The 18,816-nt window shown below is 32.2% G+C and overlaps 4 protein-coding genes across 6 annotated transcripts; 2 read left to right on the top strand and 2 right to left on the bottom strand.

Annotated features, from left to right (window-relative positions):
- The first annotated feature begins 567 nt into the window (after positions 1-567).
- Positions 568-9,064, top strand: LOC108562867 (progestin and adipoQ receptor family member 4). Its single transcript, XM_017921398.1, has 5 exons — positions 568-1,528; positions 5,821-6,033; positions 6,100-6,203; positions 6,268-6,405; positions 7,895-9,064. The coding sequence occupies exons 1-5, from the start codon at positions 1,309-1,311 to the stop codon at positions 8,090-8,092; spliced, it is 873 nt and encodes a 290-aa protein (XP_017776887.1). The 5' UTR covers positions 568-1,308; the 3' UTR covers positions 8,093-9,064.
- Positions 9,065-10,209: 1,145 nt separating this feature from the next.
- Positions 10,210-12,910, bottom strand: LOC108563123 (F-box only protein 9). Of its 2 annotated transcripts, none has more exons than XM_017921745.1 (8): positions 12,712-12,910; positions 12,574-12,660; positions 12,225-12,510; positions 11,998-12,167; positions 11,605-11,768; positions 11,365-11,556; positions 11,069-11,312; positions 10,210-11,004 (listed from the first exon to the last, which is right to left on the bottom strand). In XM_017921745.1, exons 1-8 carry the CDS (start codon positions 12,712-12,714, stop codon positions 10,813-10,815), a joined length of 1,338 nt encoding a protein of 445 aa, XP_017777234.1. In that variant the 5' UTR covers positions 12,715-12,910; the 3' UTR covers positions 10,210-10,812. The 2 variants fall into 2 exon arrangements, with proteins under 2 accessions (XP_017777234.1, XP_017777306.1); XM_017921817.1 differs by having other exon boundaries at positions 11,998-12,164.
- Positions 12,911-12,995: 85 nt separating this feature from the next.
- Positions 12,996-14,799, top strand: LOC108563042 (dynactin subunit 4). The gene is made up of 6 exons (XM_017921628.1): positions 12,996-13,202; positions 13,258-13,504; positions 13,557-14,049; positions 14,103-14,283; positions 14,341-14,522; positions 14,575-14,799. Exons 1-6 carry the CDS (start codon positions 13,074-13,076, stop codon positions 14,789-14,791), a joined length of 1,449 nt encoding a protein of 482 aa, XP_017777117.1. The 5' UTR covers positions 12,996-13,073; the 3' UTR covers positions 14,792-14,799.
- An 836-nt stretch (positions 14,800-15,635) lies between these two features.
- LOC108561799 (40S ribosomal protein S14) lies at positions 15,636-16,527 on the bottom strand. Of its 2 annotated transcripts, none has more exons than XM_017919908.1 (3): positions 16,439-16,527; positions 15,971-16,213; positions 15,636-15,911 (listed from the first exon to the last, which is right to left on the bottom strand). In XM_017919908.1, the coding sequence occupies exons 2-3, from the start codon at positions 16,205-16,207 to the stop codon at positions 15,693-15,695; spliced, it is 456 nt and encodes a 151-aa protein (XP_017775397.1). In that variant the 5' UTR covers positions 16,208-16,213; positions 16,439-16,527; the 3' UTR covers positions 15,636-15,692. The 2 variants fall into 2 exon arrangements, with proteins under 2 accessions (XP_017775397.1, XP_017775481.1); XM_017919992.1 differs by having other exon boundaries at positions 16,389-16,448.
- Between the last annotated feature and the right edge of the window lie 2,289 nt (positions 16,528-18,816).

Genomic DNA, 18,816 nt, shown 5'->3' with positions numbered 1-18,816 from the left:
TGACTATAGACATAAGACTTTACAAAATACTTGCATCACAGAAACTGATATTTCATACATTGAAATACATATAAAGTTTTTCTGTCAGTCATTTGGTTTCTTTATTAAAAAGACAAAATAATTGTAGTATCTATTAAGTTATGTATAATATTTTATTTTGGGCGGAAATGTGATCAACCTTGCTTATATATTTTTCATATAAAGTATAAAGTCAATCCAAATGTACTATATAATTTATATTAGGTTAATTTAAATTTAAACATAAAACAGAACACAAACAAAAAGCATCACAAGATAAGAGTTTATATATTTTTGCGTGTATAGAAGTTGCATTTATCGATTTTTAAATGTATATGTATTTTTTTTTAAATATTTGTTTCGTATACATTTTATGTTGTTATAATTATAATAATATCAACAGGATTTCTTGCAACAACCATAAAATTGCATAAATAATTACAAAGTGTGAAATAAAGCAACATATGAATCATTGCAATGGACTATTGACCGTAGATCTTTCACCCCCAATTTAAACTTCAGAAAGTTGAAATGAAAGATGACTTTTGACATTTATTGGTAGATTTCAAACTCAAAATTTTCGATTGTCAAGGTACATACGATATTCTTATGTCTGTTGAAGTTGAAGTGAGAAGTTGAAGCGAGAGGTAGAGAAATTGTTCGTGTAGATTTGGAACGTACCGAAATCTGCCCGGTGCTCTTGGTCCATGTATTACGTAATTTTTAATCAATTTTTTGGCGCCGAGTGAGTAAGCGAATGAGCGAGAGTGAGTGTGTTGTATTTGTGTGTGTGCGTACGAGCGTGGGTGTGCAAGCTTCCGCGTATTTTCGTAGTATTGAAACAGTAGGGCTTCGAAAAAGGGAGTCCCGAAGTAGAGGAGGGAATAGTAGGTGGCAGTGTGCGGAATCAATACCACACGCGGGATAATATCAGTAAGGGCTTGCGCGACACACGCGAACGTCGCACACCGTGATAGCAGCGTTGTTTTGAGCGCGTTTCGCTCGCCGAGCATTCGTCCCTCTGAACGAGAACGTGCGTGTGAGTGTTGGTTGATGTGCTCGAAAGTGCGAGTGCTAAAGGGAAGCTGCATCATCACAACTGAAACTACAACCGTCCATCACACGCGCAAAACTTCAGCTCAAAAAATTAAGATGCACCTGCGGTGATGGTGTCTTGAGCAGATCAAAGCTAGAAGGAACGATCGAGACTTTATTTTCATCCAGCCACAAGAACAGCAACGAGATCAAGATATCATCGCGAAGGCGCGCGGAAGGACGTAAGGTTCTAAGATGCCGGATATCAAGAGCACGATGGAAGGACGGCTGGACAACGGGGAGAGCAAGCTGCATCACCGCAAGGATCTCGACCTGCTCCATTGGAAGGACATGCCAAAGCACCTCCAATTCAACCCTTACATCTTCACGGGCTATCGGCCGCTGCTCACCTTTTGGGGCTGCCTCAACAGCCTATTCTACCTCCATAACGAAACCATCAACATCCTCACCCATGGTAATTACTGAGCATCTCGCTATCGCTCTTCACCAACTAACTCACTAAATATTAAGTTTCCGATGGTGAATGTTGCGGCGACTCGTTCTGTGTAGTTCCGTAAGATCTGATCTAGCCCCCCTTTCGCGAAAAACCGACGCTCACCAAAGCTGCTCAAAGTGAATCGATAAATCGCGTCTATTTCAGGACCCAGCTTTTCGGAAAATAATAAATACTCCTGCATATCGCTCGACCTTTTATATTGCTATCGTTTCACTTGGAGGTTCTTTGGTCGAGTGACCTTACCACTCAGCGCAGAAAGCTTCGGTACATATTATTAGTTCGTTCAATAATTTGTCGAGCGAGTAAAGCTCGCGCCGTATGTTCATAAACCAACGGTACATATTTTCAAACACCCTCGGCGTTCGTAATAACAGGAGGTGGTAATAATTGTTGACGATTGTCTGTCATCAATTAGTGGGAGCGATGGAAGTAATAATCGACGCAGATTATAAATATTTAAGCCCTCTCTCCCACAACTCGACCGGCGATTTTGATTAGCGTGTTTTCTATTTGCATTACTTATGTACAGGCCTCACTAATCTCGCTGTTCGGTTTCTGTTGATCCTGACGATTAGTCCAAACAGAAGCTATCACGAGACCAGACTTATTACATAACATACTGCATATTAATCCCATTATCTTAAAAAAATAAGAACTTTTTTAACGAACCAACTAATTTTAAATAAAATAGTACTAAATGTTATAATTTTTCTATTTAAAAATCTACAGGCTCTTATAATAATAATTAAAATAAACAATAACCCAAATGAAGATAACGATTATATTATAGTCCAGATTGTTTAACTCAATCAAAAGAAAATACTTAAGCAATATATTGCTGCATCGATTTTTCTACATCATATAAATCGAAACTTAATTTATTTCCAAAGATAAATACAATAAGTACAATATTTACTTTATAGATAGAAGTAAAGCAACTAAAATCAGATATGTTTTGTAATTTTCGATAGGAAAAGGTAAAACTACTTTTTATCCCGCGAATAATACTAAATAACTATTTATTGAGTGTCCCACTTAACTGTTATAATTTTAGAAAATATTACAGAAGCCAAAACTAATAAACATAACTTATTGCATAGACTATATATTAATATAGTTAAGTGTATCTGTAAAATATTATTTAATATAATGTTTATTTTAATTTCCAAACAAAATTGATATTACATAAATCTACATATTGAATTATTTTTTTGCAAAAAAAAATAATTGAATTCAAAATAAAATTAATAGTAAGTTTAAAAAAAAATTAAATGACATTTTTATTAAATGGTTCATTTTATAATAATAATAATACTTGATGATGACAAAATTACATTTTCCTGTGTTGCGTATGCTATATAAGCGCTAACAAAGCGAAATGTATGGATGGAGCTGACTTTTGTACTTTCATCCTTCGTTAAACACTACATTAAATTAGCCTATATATTGCCTACAAAGTACCATTTGTCCTTAATTTATTGCATTTTCAAAGGGGTGGCATATATCGCATCGCGTGTGTCACGAATTTAAATCTCACAGGGAATGAAACTATAAAAAAAACCAAAGTGGAACAAAGAGAAACAAATTAAATTGAACATTTAATAATATGTTATTGCAACAAATTACCATAATACTCCATATGGCTACTGACCATAGGTCTTTCTGCCCGCACATTTTTTTAAATATTTTACCAAAATCGGCATAACAGAGTAAAAGTGAAATCACGATATTTGCACATTCGATGTGTTTTCGCTTTGATTATTTATAGTCTATGTTAATGAATTGACAAGCAAATAACAAACAACATTTTCTAATTGAATTGCAATCTATAATTGGCGAGAATTCCTATATTGTCAAGTCATTTCAAATAAATAATAATAATAATTGACGTAACGTTTTAATGCTTTCTGTAATTTATACGTAAATATTAATATATTAATAGATTATTGATGGAGTCCATTAGTTGAATGAAAGTTTTTTTTTTAATGATAATTAAAAATTAGGTCATAAAAGACTATGTAATTAAATAAGCGGGAACACAACAAAACTGCTAAAAGATTTTGATTGTCAATTCTATAAATGTTATTTGTAGTTTAGAAAAACCGGATGTAGTAGCATTGCTGGAAATACACGTGCAAATACGATGATGAAAAAAACGTAATGTAGAACGATGTGCTTCCGATTGGATCACGTGTCCGTTGTCCGATGTCTATTTTAATAAGGCGCACATTCAAAATAGAAAAAAAGAATAAATAGCCGACCGACTTCAGTTTGGCCCTCGCGAAAGTACACACTCTCATATTAAGGATGTATCGAGATTAAGCTATAATATTATACGCAGGTTACATATTTTAACCATAGCATTTTTTTTAAATTTGTACAATACATTTTATATAATAAACATGTTATTTAAACAACAAAATTCAAACATATTATAAATGCATAAAATTCAACAAATTAAGCTTGAAATAAAATAATTTAATATTAACAACATTTTCAATACGTGTTTATCAAAATGCAAATTACGTTGTATAAAAAGATATAATTAAAAATAATGTTATTTAAAACTATTCGCAATGTTACAAGTTTAAAAATAATATCGCGAATCACATGCCAATGCAAACGGATCCATTATTGTCTTAAGTATAATTGATAATCAACTAAACAAATTGAGATGGTATCGTAAACATGGTCAGCAAACTAAATCCAGGAACCATTCTTTAGCAGAAATAAATGTGCGTTTACATAAACCAAAAGCTTATTTAATCATGGACAAAACTAGCGTATGCTATTTATAGGTAATTGAGAATAGATTGAGATTGATCAATGTATGCGTGGAGGGTCTTAACTCTTTAGTACCAAGCTAAATAGATGGTCAGTCCAGCGTACGAAAACATAGAGATCGTGGATGTTATGTTACGCTCAGGTGAAACTTTCCGGCTAAAATATGGATTATACACTGACGGCACGTGGGATAAATAGACATCTAAATCATTCAGTCTTGACGATGAAAACGGCCGTTGTTGGCATTAACATTAATTAAGAAGTTAAAGCATATCCATGCCCGTGCTTAATTTTGAATTACCATTGCCATTCGTACTATTAGAATCAATCAATTGTTAAAATATTTTCAAATCCTTATTTATTTAAGAATGTTATTTTAAACTAATCGTTCTTCAATTTCAGATTTTTTTTTAAATATAATAAACCGCTCTATTGTTTACTTGAATTAAATAATTTCAATTTAGTTACTACAAAATAATTAATAAAATATTTCCATTTTACCTATTTCTTTTCTGAATAAATGTTAAAAGTATCAACGTTAGATGCATGTTGAGGCAGTGGTAGACAGCATCATTGACGCAAGCACCGCAAGGGTCCGCATTGCGGAAGAATCGCTTTGAAATGCACAGTTGATCGCTGGAAACAACTCCATATGAATTATCGTTCTTTATATGAAAATATATTAAGAAAATTTCTTAAAAATATTTTTAAACTTTAAATAACAATAAAAGATATTTTACAATATTATAAATATTGATCATAAAGAGTGGAAGTAGTGAGTATTTTTAAATAGAGAGTTATAAAACACATTCCGTAATTATTATAAAAAATAATTAATAATTTTATAACATAAATAATAGACAAAAATGGCTTTAAAGTAGAAATACTAATAAATGCAAAATTAATACAAATATTTTCCATCTTATGGAAACATCAACAAGGTATAACATTATATTGAAATAATTTCATCGAAGTTTTATGAATTAAATTATTGTTATTATTATAAAATCATCAAGTAATAATTGGAAAATTGTTAACACTTTGATTTATTATTGTTATTTCTATTTTTATTACAGAAATATTTGTTGTTTATGGATAGTTATTTGTTATTTAGAGAATGCTGTTTTTATTGATTGATTGATGACTGAGTCTGCAGTTACTTTGGTCCATGGAAAACTATATGTTCGGCACTTTCTGGGTCTTTCAATCTTGTATCCAAATCAATCTAAAAAAGATTCGTGCTACTAAACTTTTTAGCAATCTGCCTCTCCGAACAGAGGAAATCCATAATCTTTGTATTTCTTAACAAACTTATTGCCTCGTTTTCGTTCAAAGTATTCGAATTATGGATACATCGATTATTTGCACGGGACGTAATTGCTTTCGGTTTGTCCCAGTAATCTCATCAATTAATCTCGTTCAATATTTGTATCTAACTTTATTTTCTTGTTCTTGTTTCTTTGCAGCCATCCCGATTGTATATATTTTAGCGACGGTTCCGCCTCTGATGCCATGGACTCAACTCTGGTATCTATCCTGGTGTCATGTCCTCGGCATCGTTAGCCCGTGGGTGGGCAGCTTCCTGTACCATCTGTTCATGAACATTGAGCGGGGCGAGAAAATTTATTACCGATTGCTGCAGCTGGACATGCTGGGCATTTGGATCAATCAGAGCTTTGGTAAGAATAGCTCCGTGTCTCTTTCATATGTCGTAGCCGGATCATCAGGCTCTGCTTGTCTTCTAGGTGCCATCCCCATGGTTACAGCGACCACTTATTGCCTTCCTGGTGTTATTAAATGGATCTTCTTGATCGCGTATTGTCTGTTGAGCGTCTGGGGATTCTATAAGGTATACACAATCATTTCCAGACAATCCAAATCATCGCTAACAAATTACTTTCAATTTTCCGCAGGCAATGACGGCTTGGTCGCCGTGGGAACGAAGACTGTGCTTCCTCTTGCCCTTTACCGTAAGGGTGATCCTTTGTTTAATTCGATATTTCAGTATAGGAGGTGGAGATCCCGGTGCCTTCACGCATGTTATATTGCAAGTAAGAAAAATAATTTATTAAGAATGAAAACACAATTAGAATAGAATACATAAAATGATAATATTTCCGTTCACTTGTTGGTCATCCGTAATTGATAGCAGTTATTAATAATTCCAGGTAATTGCTACTTTATGGACTCAGTCTGCGTGTAGCTTTGTCATTTTCTTTTACATTTGTAGTCGACGATTATCATCGCGATATTATTTACTCAACTACTGCTTTATTTAGTTCTTCCTTCGATTTTTGTTACGCAGTAAAAACAAGCGTCCGGTAGAAAACGCTCAATTCTCTGTTTGTTTACATGCTAGTAATAATAAGAGCAAACATTGACACGAGATCAATCTTCATTATTTCTCCCGAATCGATTGAACTTCCTTCTAAAAAATCGAATTATAATCAAATATATTTATACATTTCTTTATGTATTTAGGGCAGATACTCAAACTTTGAATCCTTTTATCTATACAACTTGAAGCAAAAAAATTATATAAATAGTACAGTAAATTTCCAAATATTGCATTTGTAATCATTGATAACCAGATAATTTGGCACAATTCTCTATTTTAATACTTGATTTACCAATTTTTTTTTAATCAAACGTAATGTAAAACGATAAGATTTACTAAATTGAATTTCAGAATAACGTATAAGATTTATATGGTTTCCGACTTATACAATATGTAAGGTATCTTTTTTTCATATTAAATTTGCCTATCCGCAGATCACATGTTAGACAATACTGCTCTAAAACATCTTGACGCAGATTTTTTAAACATATTATTGCTTTTAATATATATATTGCAATGTAAAATGTATATGTATATAAAATAATTAAATAATATTATTATGAATTTCTGCAATCTTTTTGCATACTTTTTATGGAATATTCTATATAATAACTAATTAAAGTATCAAATAATAAAACTATACTATAATTTAACTATCGTAGATCGGTATTTTGTAAAAAAAGGTTGTAATTTTATGGAATAAGAAGTTTATTTATTTAGTTTTTAAATAGTATAATCTTTAAATATGATATAACACGGATTTATCTATTGCATTCAAAGTGAATTTGAGAGTTTAAACAATGTAAATTATCAGTACACACAAAACCTTTAACACAGCTTTCGATATTAAATGAATATTCTTTGTTTACAATTTGATGACTTTAGACACAAACAATCAATGTTAATGAATTGTTAATTATTCATTTTAAATTGTATATATTGGATATACCACAGAAATATCATTTTAAAATGTCATTAAAATTTAATTGGTGCGTGAAGAAATAGGTGCGTGAGCATTAAAACAGTTGTTTTTCTTAGCAGATTCATTTAACGTTGAGTCTTCCAATGAACAAAATTACATACAACAGTATATTCTGAAAATATTCTGTGTTATTGGTTTATATAATATTAAAGACTTTTTTTTGTAATATGTTACTCTTCTTGTAGAGCAATTTGTAGTTTTGTTTGATCTTCTGTTTCAGGATTTGGTGTCTGTGATAGGAGCTGCAATTGGTGCGATGCATATACCGGAGAAATGGTTCCCGGGAACAGTAGATATGTACCTGAATTCGCATAACATCATGCACGTCCTGGTGGTTGCGGCAGTGTACTCAATGCACGTGGCGACGATGAGGGATCTGCAGTGGATGACCCGTGTCAACTGCAGCGCCGCCCTCTGACCTCTCCTACGAAGACAGCATTAGACTCCCTCCACGCAAACAAATCGCATGGTCGAAGAAAAGAAGTTTAAATTATTTTCAAAACACAACACACGACGACTCCGATGACGATTATAGTCGTGATCGTGAGCAAAATAGAAACAAACTAAATCTAGTCAAATAATTTTACGAGACTTGGTTCTTTTATATTTTACCAGCAAAATGAAATTCGTGGGATTCAATTTGGTCGGCGTGCATTTTATTCCTTATTTTCACTAGTTTATGTACCGAACAATAAAGTTCTACCGAGTAGGATATTCCAAACGAAGTGCGAGTTATTGTAGATAAACGTTTTACTCTTTTACTATCGGAGTTCTATACTTTCCTATTTTGGAAACAATTAGTTGTAATTGACTGAAAAATAAAGAAAACAATTAGAGTAATACAGCATATTACTCTACCTAGTGCTTTATTGCAATTTAGAATGAATACAAATACATCAGTAACTTCAAAACGTGACTTGAATTTGATGATATTTGAAGAAGAAAAAAAAACGATTTTTTTCCTTTTGTGTGTGAAAATATTTCAAAACCAGTCAATTAAATCCTAGCTCTTGAAACTTTTCTGTCGTCTCGGCTAGCCGTTCATACTTCTTCTATTTCTTCCAAATTAAACCCTTGTGCACAACAAACGAATCAAAGATTTTTCCAATGCGTTTCCTCCTTTTATTTCACTGTGATACTGATTTATTCCAGGTAGCGTGTAATCTTTGGTTTCATCCTTAGATGTAGTGTGTTTATTTTAATTTTAGGATTAATACAAAAATACGAGAATATACAGAAGCAATAAACAAATTAATTAAGGAAACTCTTTGAACGTATATTTTAATGAACAAATAGGTACCTGGTTCTAAATGTTTCGTACCTCTTTAAACTCTCTTGTAAGTGTTTTAAAACTGTGATCTTGAACAATATATTAATCTTGCTTTTAAAAACAGTGCAACACAATTATCTGTCCAAATGTTTACGTCTTATTTCATTTCCAAATCCTTTATTGTTTTAATCAAAATGTTTTGATATTCAAATCCTAAAATAACTTATTAATATTATAAAATATATTTCTTTACTAATTTATCAGTTTAATCTTTACCACGTTAATTTATATTTTACCATATAAAATGAATGACTTAACATACATATCTTAACAATATATAAACGATACTAAAAATGTTCATATATGTTACAGAACTGCAAACATTCGCAATTTTAATATTATTTGCTAAATTTGTCTAGTCCAGACAAAGATAACAAAAATCTTTGCAAATCGCTAACAACAAATTCACTTACATATGCATGTACTTTTTTTTTGTACTAACATGTCTTTATGTCTATTTCTACTGCGCCTATAAACATCATTTAGCTTATGCCTCTGCACTAATTCGAAAGCCACTGTTTGGTTTTGTTATGTAGTTTCCGTTTGCACAAACGTACATTTTGCCTCGGACCAAACATTTGCTGATATTTTCTATACTTGTATTTGAAAATCACGCAACATAAGATAGTACTGAATGAAAGTAGAAATGAGATTTGCTAAAGAAGTGAATTCCTTCAATATTTGCACAATAAACATCTAAAAAAAAACGTTATAATCAATGTTAATACAAGCATTACAGATTCATTATATTTAACAACGGAAGTAAATATTAGAAACAATGTTTTAATATTTTTTCATCTATTTATTATTTTCTTTGAATATATTCCACAATTATAACACCAACTATTTAAATGTAACACTTAATAAAATAATACAATTTAAATGTAAAACTGTACTGTACTTTTAGTACAAAGTATAAAAAATCATATAATCAAAAGTAACTAAAAAAAAGTAATAACAGCTATATTATATCATAGATTATATATTTTCTTAGTAACACTAAATTTATATATATATATATAGATTTTTTTCAACAACAGTAAATTCTAAAAATATTAAACAACTCATTTTCAAAAATCGTCACTTTTATAATTGATAAATTAAGTAAAATTTAAATGGTATCAAAAAATATATGTGTATTAGAATATATTAACAAAGAGAAACCAATGCAAATAAATTATTTTAAAAGTGATAAGAAACACCTGTTTATCTCTATTTATCTTAATATCAATAAAACAATTGAAATAATTCGTTTACATTTGAGGATTGACTTAAGTTTGGGCAAGAACTGATTGTAGATTTTATCAGGAGCAACGGTCGAGGGTAAGTAGTTCTTAATAACTAGATACATACACTGAAGCAGAAGCGAGGAGTTTCAAAAACAGTTCACCGATGAGCAAAAAATAATTGTAAATGAAATCAAACCGCAGTTCTGATTTATATTGCGGAATTCACGATTATCAATGGTAGGTTCAATAGGACCGATTTCCGAATTTACTTAATTTTCTCTGTGTAGTCTTTGACAATTAACAACAATCTTATCGGAATATCAATGCGTAGGCCATGAATATCACTATTGAGAAATAAAAATCAATAGAAAGTTAACGAAAGACTAGACTTGTGCAATGCGCAATATTTAAATGCATCAACAATGTTATGGAGCTTACATACACCACAGTTGCACAGCAGTAATCAATAGCAGGCTAAATACACAGCGAATTAATACAATTGCACATTTATAATCACAACCATGAACTGTCCAAACGATAGTTGATTCTCGGGGAACATCTATTATGAAATAAAAATATTTACTGCAGAGGACTATAAGATTCCTGCGTATAGCTCTTGACGCGCGAGAACCATAGAGGTGGGAACCGATTGTTGACAAGTTCGAATGACGACTTGCTTTCAGTGCCGTTGCGATTCTTGGTGATAATAGCGTAGTGCGTCCAAATTAGCTGAATGTGTTTCTTCGTGTTGTAACTCTGAATCTGTAACTCCTAATACATATAAAGAATATAAATAAGACAACTGTAAAGCCATTAGACAATATACGAAATATACCAAATGAAACGTCTTATCGCCGCCCTCGAACATTACATCGTTACGCCTGTTGCGGCCTCGCTTGAAGGAACTTTGCACAGTTACCTCCTGGTGTTGCACAACGATGGTCACTTTATCATCCTTCAGGCGGTAATGACCTTTCAGAATCGTTGGCAATTTCGAAATGCGTGTCTTAAGATGTGTCACACATTGAGCCGGCTCATCGGGAGTAGTTAGCATAAGTACTAAGCCGTCGGGAAAAAATCTAAAAATATAATGTGAGAAATCAACGATCACCAAATATTTTATAAATTTACCTCAGGTATCTGTAGTAGGCCACTAGATGCCAAGGTCTGTAAAACTGGTCTTGGAAACTGTTTTCACCGTGCCTCAAGTAAGTTGTTTTGCTAATATAGCATCCGTTGAAGTGTAGGCGCGCTCGCTTGACGTACATTTCTCTCCAGGAAGAGTAGATATTCATTGGGTTTCCGCAGTTTATACCCCAGGCCCTGCAACCTAGGCTTTAGACACAGATCAAAACTGACGGATTGCTGTACCTTGAGCAGGCAAGTTTCCAAATCTCTTCATCTCTAGCACACAGGTAAAATCCTCTAGACACCATGGATACCATCTCCAATGAACGCATATCCAGATCAGCAGAAACAACCCACTTCAGTATATATAGCAATATCTCCATGGGAAGAGAGCATATGTGTGTAGACTGCAAAAACATAATTTGCTAAGAAACTATTCCAACAAAAATAAATGATTACTTATATAAATCAAAAGTTTACAAAACTGCATAAAAAATATTTTTTTTATCTGTTTGTCTTTGCCTATGGGCACTTTTCTATGTTACTGCAATAAATATATAATTAAAAGAAATATTATTATAACATAAAAACTTAGTTTATGTCAATTAAATAAAGTTTAAATAATAATTTACTTACTCTTTGTTCATAATTGGGTGAACACAGTACTTGTGATTTGAACACTTTCCTTTGTATCCAGTTAATTAGAGCTCCATCAGGAATTTGTCTCTCCTCTACTTCATTATCATTCTCATCATCAGTTTGAATCTCCTGGATTTCGTCAAATTTAATATCTTCAGCAACTTCTTCTAAGAATTAAAAAATGTCAATAACCATCAAATTCATAAATTTCATTTTAGACTCACCTTCATTAGGTCTAATAGAAGGTATATTTATATCATCTATTCTAAATTCAATGTCAGGTACCAGTTGTACAGCTCGTTTGTAGCACTGTATTGCTTCATACAATTGTCCAGACCGTTCCAGCTCAGCCCCTTGCATATAAGCAATCCTTGCCTGCTGCTCTTCAGTGACATCTTCTTCCTTACATTGTTTTGCAGACTCAAATCTGGCCTCATCCTGGCAACCAATCCTAAGTTCTTTTTGCCATTTCTCCCGGAAACTGGCCAATGCATTTTCAACATCTGAAGTCTTAACAGATCAAAAAATTCATATAATAGAATGAATGAGGGCATTGATAATTATAGTTATTACATTATTTGGTGAAGGTTCATCCTGCTCCTCATCATCAGAAATATTATCCCCCGAATTTTGCCTGGCACTGCTGCCTGGGATGTTGCTCTGCAATAACATGTTATACAATCTGTTAGATAATTTTATATTAATGCTTACCATTTTGAAGATGCGAATTCAGAAACACTGGTATATTAGTTCACGGTCAGAGAAGCGGATTACGAAAATTTCGAAGCCAGAATACGTGCAAACTGGCAAGAAGCTTTCAACATCCATGTTTCAATCTGGCGTTTTAAAATTTTAACCAACAAACTCGAGGTCACGGTCTGACAGACCACCAAAACATCACTACCTCTTTCTCCAACCTATATAAATTTACTATTCTTCATTCCTCTTTCACGAAGCTGTCTACAAATACTGACAGATATCATATGGAGTTGGCTGACGCTGACGTACAAAGTTATATAGATTGTGGTATAGACTGTGTAAAGTTAAATTCTTCTTGAATTAAGGGTCAAATAATGGCTTATATTGTGGAACCTGATGTAGTTAGATATGCATGCATGTGTGGTTTATTAAAACCCATATCCAGGCTATATTTCTGCAGACACTGCTTGCACCTGAGATGTGGTTTTTGTGTTTGTCATGAGGTAATACTAATTAATAGAAGTACTGTTGATTATAATTTGCTTTTAAATTGCTCAGGTGGATTCACTTTTTTGTGGAAAATGTTTGGAGAATTTGCCTTCAACCGAAGCGAAACTGAAAAAAAACAAGTGTAGCAATTGCTTGGAGTGTCCCAGTTGCCACCAACAACTTTCAAGTAAGGCAGCAACAGTCGCACCTAAAAATCCTGAAGACCCCAAAGCTACTCCTAAAAAGGTCATCTACTTATGCTGTTTAAACTGTAGATGGACAACTAGAGATGTTGGCATTCCCGATCAGGAAGTTGGTATGTTGAAATAACAAACTATAATATAAATCTACATGATCTATGTCCTCAGGGAAAAGTGGTTGGCCTGAGCATGAGAATGTTCATACAAATAGGTTAAATGCCATCATGAATCATTACAAGAAGCTAGTACTGAAGGAGAAGCAGCAGCAAATGGATAAAGATAAGAAGCAGAGAAAGTACACCACTAGCTTAGCTGAAAGAACTGGAGTTACAGCGTCTATTCTTAGAAAGAGGCTTGGCATGACAGAACTGAAAAATCCACTTTTAGAAGCGGACGACCTTAAACCGGCAGTAGCCAGTAAGGAAATTGTTGATTCAATTGAACATTTACTGACTACCCCAATTAAACTTAATGACATTACCACCATTGATCAACGTTTGAAGTTGCCCGATTGGCAACCAACTGCTGTAGATAAATTGTATCCAGTACATAAGCAACTATCAGTGAAGCGTTCTTTGCGTTGCAGATCATGCGAGCACAACGTAAGCAAACCGGAATACAGCCCGAACTCCATCAAGTTTAAGATTCAACTTTTCGCTTAGTAAGATAACAATATAAATAATCCATTCTTGTAAAACACTGATATCTTTTTAGCTATCACATTCCAGAAATTAGGATTGTAACTGTCGAACCTTTGCGCATCGGCAAGCAATGCGAGCTTCTCATAAAATTAATTAATCCTACTCAGCATCAAACTACTATTACCATTCTTCCCTTGGAGCATTTAGATGCTATTCAGCAAGAAGATACAAAGGTTATTGAAGATCCTCCTGAGGTTTGTTTTTTTTATTTAAGTAATTTAATAACATTATTATAATACTTAAATTTGTAGACGAAGGAGCCGCTTTCCTTTCAATTACTTCAAAGCTCTTTGACCAGTCATCCAAGGCAAATTAATGCCAAAGTAGGTACCGACGTGTCTATACCAACTAGTTCCATTATTTTACCAGCCAGAGATGATGCTGCGGAATACGATGATACCGGAGAGACTCAGAATTTTCAAGACGATCCCAAGTATGATTTCATAAAAAATATGATTGTTTTATTAAAACTAACGTGATTTCAGATTGGTAGTATTCAGGAAATCGAACAAGGCAGTGATTAAATTGCTTGTTGCTCCGATGGAAAACTTGGAATTGGGCGAAGAGGTGATTGCTGGTTTTACTATGCAGCATGTTTACACTAGCACTATTGCAACAACCACCGAGAACAAAGAGCCACAGAAGTTCGACCATAAAATGAAGATTTATTTAACCTTAGGAACACTGGTTGGTTCACAATAAGATGCTTTTTCTAATGCAACTTTATTTAATTTATGCACATTAAATAACCCGCTTGTTTTCTAATAATTTATACAATTATGCTAAAAGTATTATCATAGCAAATGATAAATATGTTATTAATTTCTTGTTAAAACTAAAATATATTAATAATAAAGGAACATAATCTTTTAAATATAATGAATATTTTCTCTAATACTACTTGTATATATAGTTTCTGGGTGTATATCACAAGCCCGACATAACAATAAATTATTATCAATTTATTTGATTTTGTTAAATTATTCATAATAAACCTTAACATTATAAAATAATCTCAAATACAATTAGATTATTAATCGTTATTATTTATTATTAATAACAATTTAAGTCACTACTCTCCAGCATAATTTAAAAATGTTATTGTAGACATTTTCGATAGTCGGGATTATGGTTGTCGGTATTTTAACAGTCAGGATTTCGATTGACTCTTGGAGTAGATTCAATAAAACGATTTGTTACAGCAATTTTCTACAAATTCATTAAAGGCTTATACAAAAACGTTTTCGTAACCTTAATGAAACACCAATTCAAGAATTTGTTATTGATATTTAAACGCTAATAGTAATTGTTTCGTTATAAATTTTATTCATGCAATGTTATTTATCTTAATCAAACATCCAGAAATGACTTCACCAAATTTAAGATTTTACTTACATGTTTGTTTCCATTTAAAAAAAGGCAAGGTAATGAAAGGAAATATTTTGTAGGATAAAATAAGAACTAATAATTAATGAAAAAGAATGTTGTTACTTTTGGTTCAAATCAAGAGTTACTATATTGAAAATTTATTTAAATAATAAACATGTTTGATGGTAGTAAAACAAGATGCAAACCAAAAATATATTTTGTATATTGAGTCCGTTTACAAACGACGACCACGTCTGCCACCCTTCCTGCGAGTTGAGTCAGATGGAATTGGAGTAACATCCTCAATGCGGCCAATTTTCATGTTAGATCTGGCCAAAGCCCTGAGGGCGCTCTGTGCTCCAGGTCCTGGAGTTTTAGTCTTGTTGCCACCAGTGGCACGCAACTTGATGTGCAAAGCAGTGATGCCCAAAGACCTGCACTTCTCAGCAACATCCTACAAAGAGTTACGAATGAATAATAATGTTATGTTTACATTTTGTGTTTGGTACTTACTTGAGCAGCCAACATAGCGGCGTACGGGGAAGCTTCGTCCCTGTCGGCTTTGACTTTCATGCCTCCGGTAACTCTGGAGATGGTTTCACGGCCAGACAAGTCTGTCACATGGACGAAAGTGTCGTTGAAGCTGGCGAAAATGTGGGCAACGCCGAAGACAACTTCGCCTTCGCGTACCTGAGGACCAAGGGATACTTGGACTTCCTCCTTTTGAACTTTACCTTTCCTTGGGGCCATTGTTACCTACAACAAAACAATGTCAATGGATGTCAACAAGCATAACCAAAAAATTTTTTGGCGACCACCAAAATCCGCGAACATCTACACAATTGTACATTTCAGATGCACATAATTTATATGAAAACAACGTAAATTATTTGTCGATTGGAAAAACTACAGTATTTTCTCTACTACTTACTCAGAAATATGTTTAATCTTATAAAAATAAATGGAAAGAAGACCACTTACGTACTGCTACTCCAGCTAGGAAATATAGAAAGGACGCATCAGTAGTAACCGCTACCAACGTAACTTCCGTTAACACAATATTCCCCTAACTATAAACGAAACAAAACATTTATGTTTTTTTCTTTTAAAAACATTCTTAATTTAATAATAATTAAACTAAAGTCTTTTATAATTTCAATATATTTATAACATTATTAATATAATGAATATTTTACAAATTATACATATTAAGCAAAATAATTAGCAAAAAAAAGAAAAACCCTAAAAAAATGAATATGAATGTTATATAAAGAAAATATTTAATTAAACATTAAAGTATACGCGACAGAAATATCGAGATGGATAGTCCTTTGGCCAAATTATATTTAATTATATCGAATTGTTTTATTTTTCTTTCATAGGGTGCACTATTTATGTGTTTATCTACATTCAATTTTTCTTCTTTTATTCTTCCACTTTTTGTATTTATATTTAACAATTTGAATTTATGTTCATATCATTATTCATTTATTAATAATAGTATATTTTCCAAATATATAAATATCATAAATTATAAAAAAAACAATAATTTTATATAATTAACTAAATATATTGTGGCTATGGTCGCCTGTATCACGAAAATCTGATACGAAAGGTCGTTGGTTCAATTCCGAAAAATCAACAAAAATGTTGTGGTGGCTGTTAAACTCGAAAGGGGTAGAAATAGTGCCGGAGAGAAAAAAAAAACTAAATATACAAAATACTTATGTCAAAAGGACCATAGACCTGTAAACATATATATTTAAATACTTATTTATTTTTAAATAAAAGTTATTTATATTAATTGTTTTTAATATTTCTGCCACCTGTTCCGTGATTATCGACCCCCATAAATTTTATAAAGAATGTTTCTTCTTCTGCACAATTTTACCATTCACTGCTTTATTACTTGTAGATTTAACTGATCTAGCCTCTGTTGCTGGGATTAGGGAACAATATTTAAATGATAGCAATTCATTTTTTTGTACCAATTGTGCTGCAAGTTTGGTTGTCTACCATATGCATTAGGATTTTTTTAACATTTTTTTGATAAATACAATATATAAGAGCATGATACAAATATAATTTATATGTGTATCGTAATATAAATGAGATAATGTCGGCAGAAATAGAACTCTAAGATTCCTAATAAATAATAATAAATTAATCCTTATTCTGAAATTAAATTTTCAGTTAGAATATATTAAAAGCAACCATACACTTATATATTGAAATTTTATTTGTATTGATATTTTATAAATACGTTATTAATCATTTTGTCTCCAGATAAAATTATATCTCTACTCATCTTTGCAAGATTTTCTCCACATAGATGACGACTTACTTTACTTTTTATGTTCTTTAGTAGTTGAGTAAAAAAAGGAATGGTGCTTAGATTTGCGGAAAACTGATTTTAGAAGAAACCGTCTTATGAGGTGGTGAACAGTAATAACGAGACACAGATGAGAAAAACCAACCAGCTATTGCTTGCCAAATTGGCAAATAAATTAACTTGAATAAATAACATACATGTTTGTTGATCGCAGATGTCTCCGAGTAATTGAGAACAGTGACATCTGTCGAAGGTTTAGTTGGGAGACTACTTAGCAGGGACCAAAGACGCTGTGTGGTGGCATGCGCTCGCAAATTTGAAAAACCCAAACATAACCTAAATATTCACTAAATATTCCTAAGTATTCACCTTCTATTGCAGTCTATAATGTGAGCTTCGTTGCGTATCGCTGTGGCATCCACATTCTCGACATTTATTAAATTTAAAGGTGATATTTTACATATATAATTTACTTTTATATTATCTAATATTACTATTTATTGCAAATTATACAATTACATAAATCATTACAGGCTTCTCTGTACATTTAGCCAACTAAATGTTCATTTATATTATTACAAGTTCGGTACCACATATATTAGTTAAAAATTTACTACTAACTAAATCTAAAAATAATGTATTGAAATAAATAAAAATTAGTAATATATTCTTACCCTTACNNAAGTGGGTATCGAACCTACTCAATCCAGCATGTAAAAGTACCAACAAAGTCAGGTATGAAAAAGGATATTTTGGGGGGTAATGGGGTATTGCAGTATTTTCAGTACAATGTCTGTATTTTTGGATATACATCCCAGAACTGGACAAGTGTATCTTATTTCTGAATAGTTATATTTGTTTACTATTGTGCAATACATTTTAAATATACACTTACTGGAGTTTACTTGTAGTTCAGTTTATTTAAATTCTAAATAGCCTAAAACAAATTAGTTAAATTTATCCCACCTTATAGACCTCACAAATGTTCATTCAATCAGACTTGAAAGCTAAAATTAATTAATTAAAT

The sequence above is a fragment of the Nicrophorus vespilloides genome, unplaced genomic scaffold, assembly GCF_001412225.1.
Source record: "Nicrophorus vespilloides isolate i.1.1-1 unplaced genomic scaffold, Nicve_v1.0, whole genome shotgun sequence".
Classification (NCBI taxonomy): Eukaryota; Metazoa; Arthropoda; class Insecta; order Coleoptera; family Silphidae; genus Nicrophorus; species Nicrophorus vespilloides.
Note: the sequence above shows the minus strand (reverse complement) of the source record. Positions and strands in the feature narration are given on the sequence as shown.

Coding starts and splice junctions, on each gene's coding strand:
- LOC108562867 (XM_017921398.1), top strand. CDS start 1,309: ATGCCGGATATCAAGAGCACGATGGAAGGACGGCTGGACAACGGGGAG. Junction 6,034..6,099: donor TTGGATCAATCAGAGCTTTG/GTAAGAATAGCT, acceptor CTTGTCTTCTAG/GTGCCATCCCCATGGTTACA. Junction 6,204..6,267: donor GCGTCTGGGGATTCTATAAG/GTATACACAATC, acceptor AATTTTCCGCAG/GCAATGACGGCTTGGTCGCC.
- LOC108563123 (XM_017921745.1), bottom strand. Junction 11,313..11,364: donor GCCTACTACAGATACCTGAG/GTAAATTTATAA, acceptor TTATATTTTTAG/ATTTTTTCCCGACGGCTTAG. Junction 11,005..11,068: donor GCGATAAGACGTTTCATTTG/GTATATTTCGTA, acceptor TATATGTATTAG/GAGTTACAGATTCAGAGTTA.
- LOC108563042 (XM_017921628.1), top strand. CDS start 13,074: ATGGCTTATATTGTGGAACCTGATGTAGTTAGATATGCATGCATGTGT. Junction 14,050..14,102: donor AAGATTCAACTTTTCGCTTA/GTAAGATAACAA, acceptor ATATCTTTTTAG/CTATCACATTCCAGAAATTA. Junction 14,284..14,340: donor TTATTGAAGATCCTCCTGAG/GTTTGTTTTTTT, acceptor TTAAATTTGTAG/ACGAAGGAGCCGCTTTCCTT.
- LOC108561799 (XM_017919908.1), bottom strand. CDS start 16,207: ATGGCCCCAAGGAAAGGTAAAGTTCAAAAGGAGGAAGTCCAAGTATCC. Junction 15,912..15,970: donor CCGCTATGTTGGCTGCTCAA/GTAAGTACCAAA, acceptor AACTCTTTGTAG/GATGTTGCTGAGAAGTGCAG.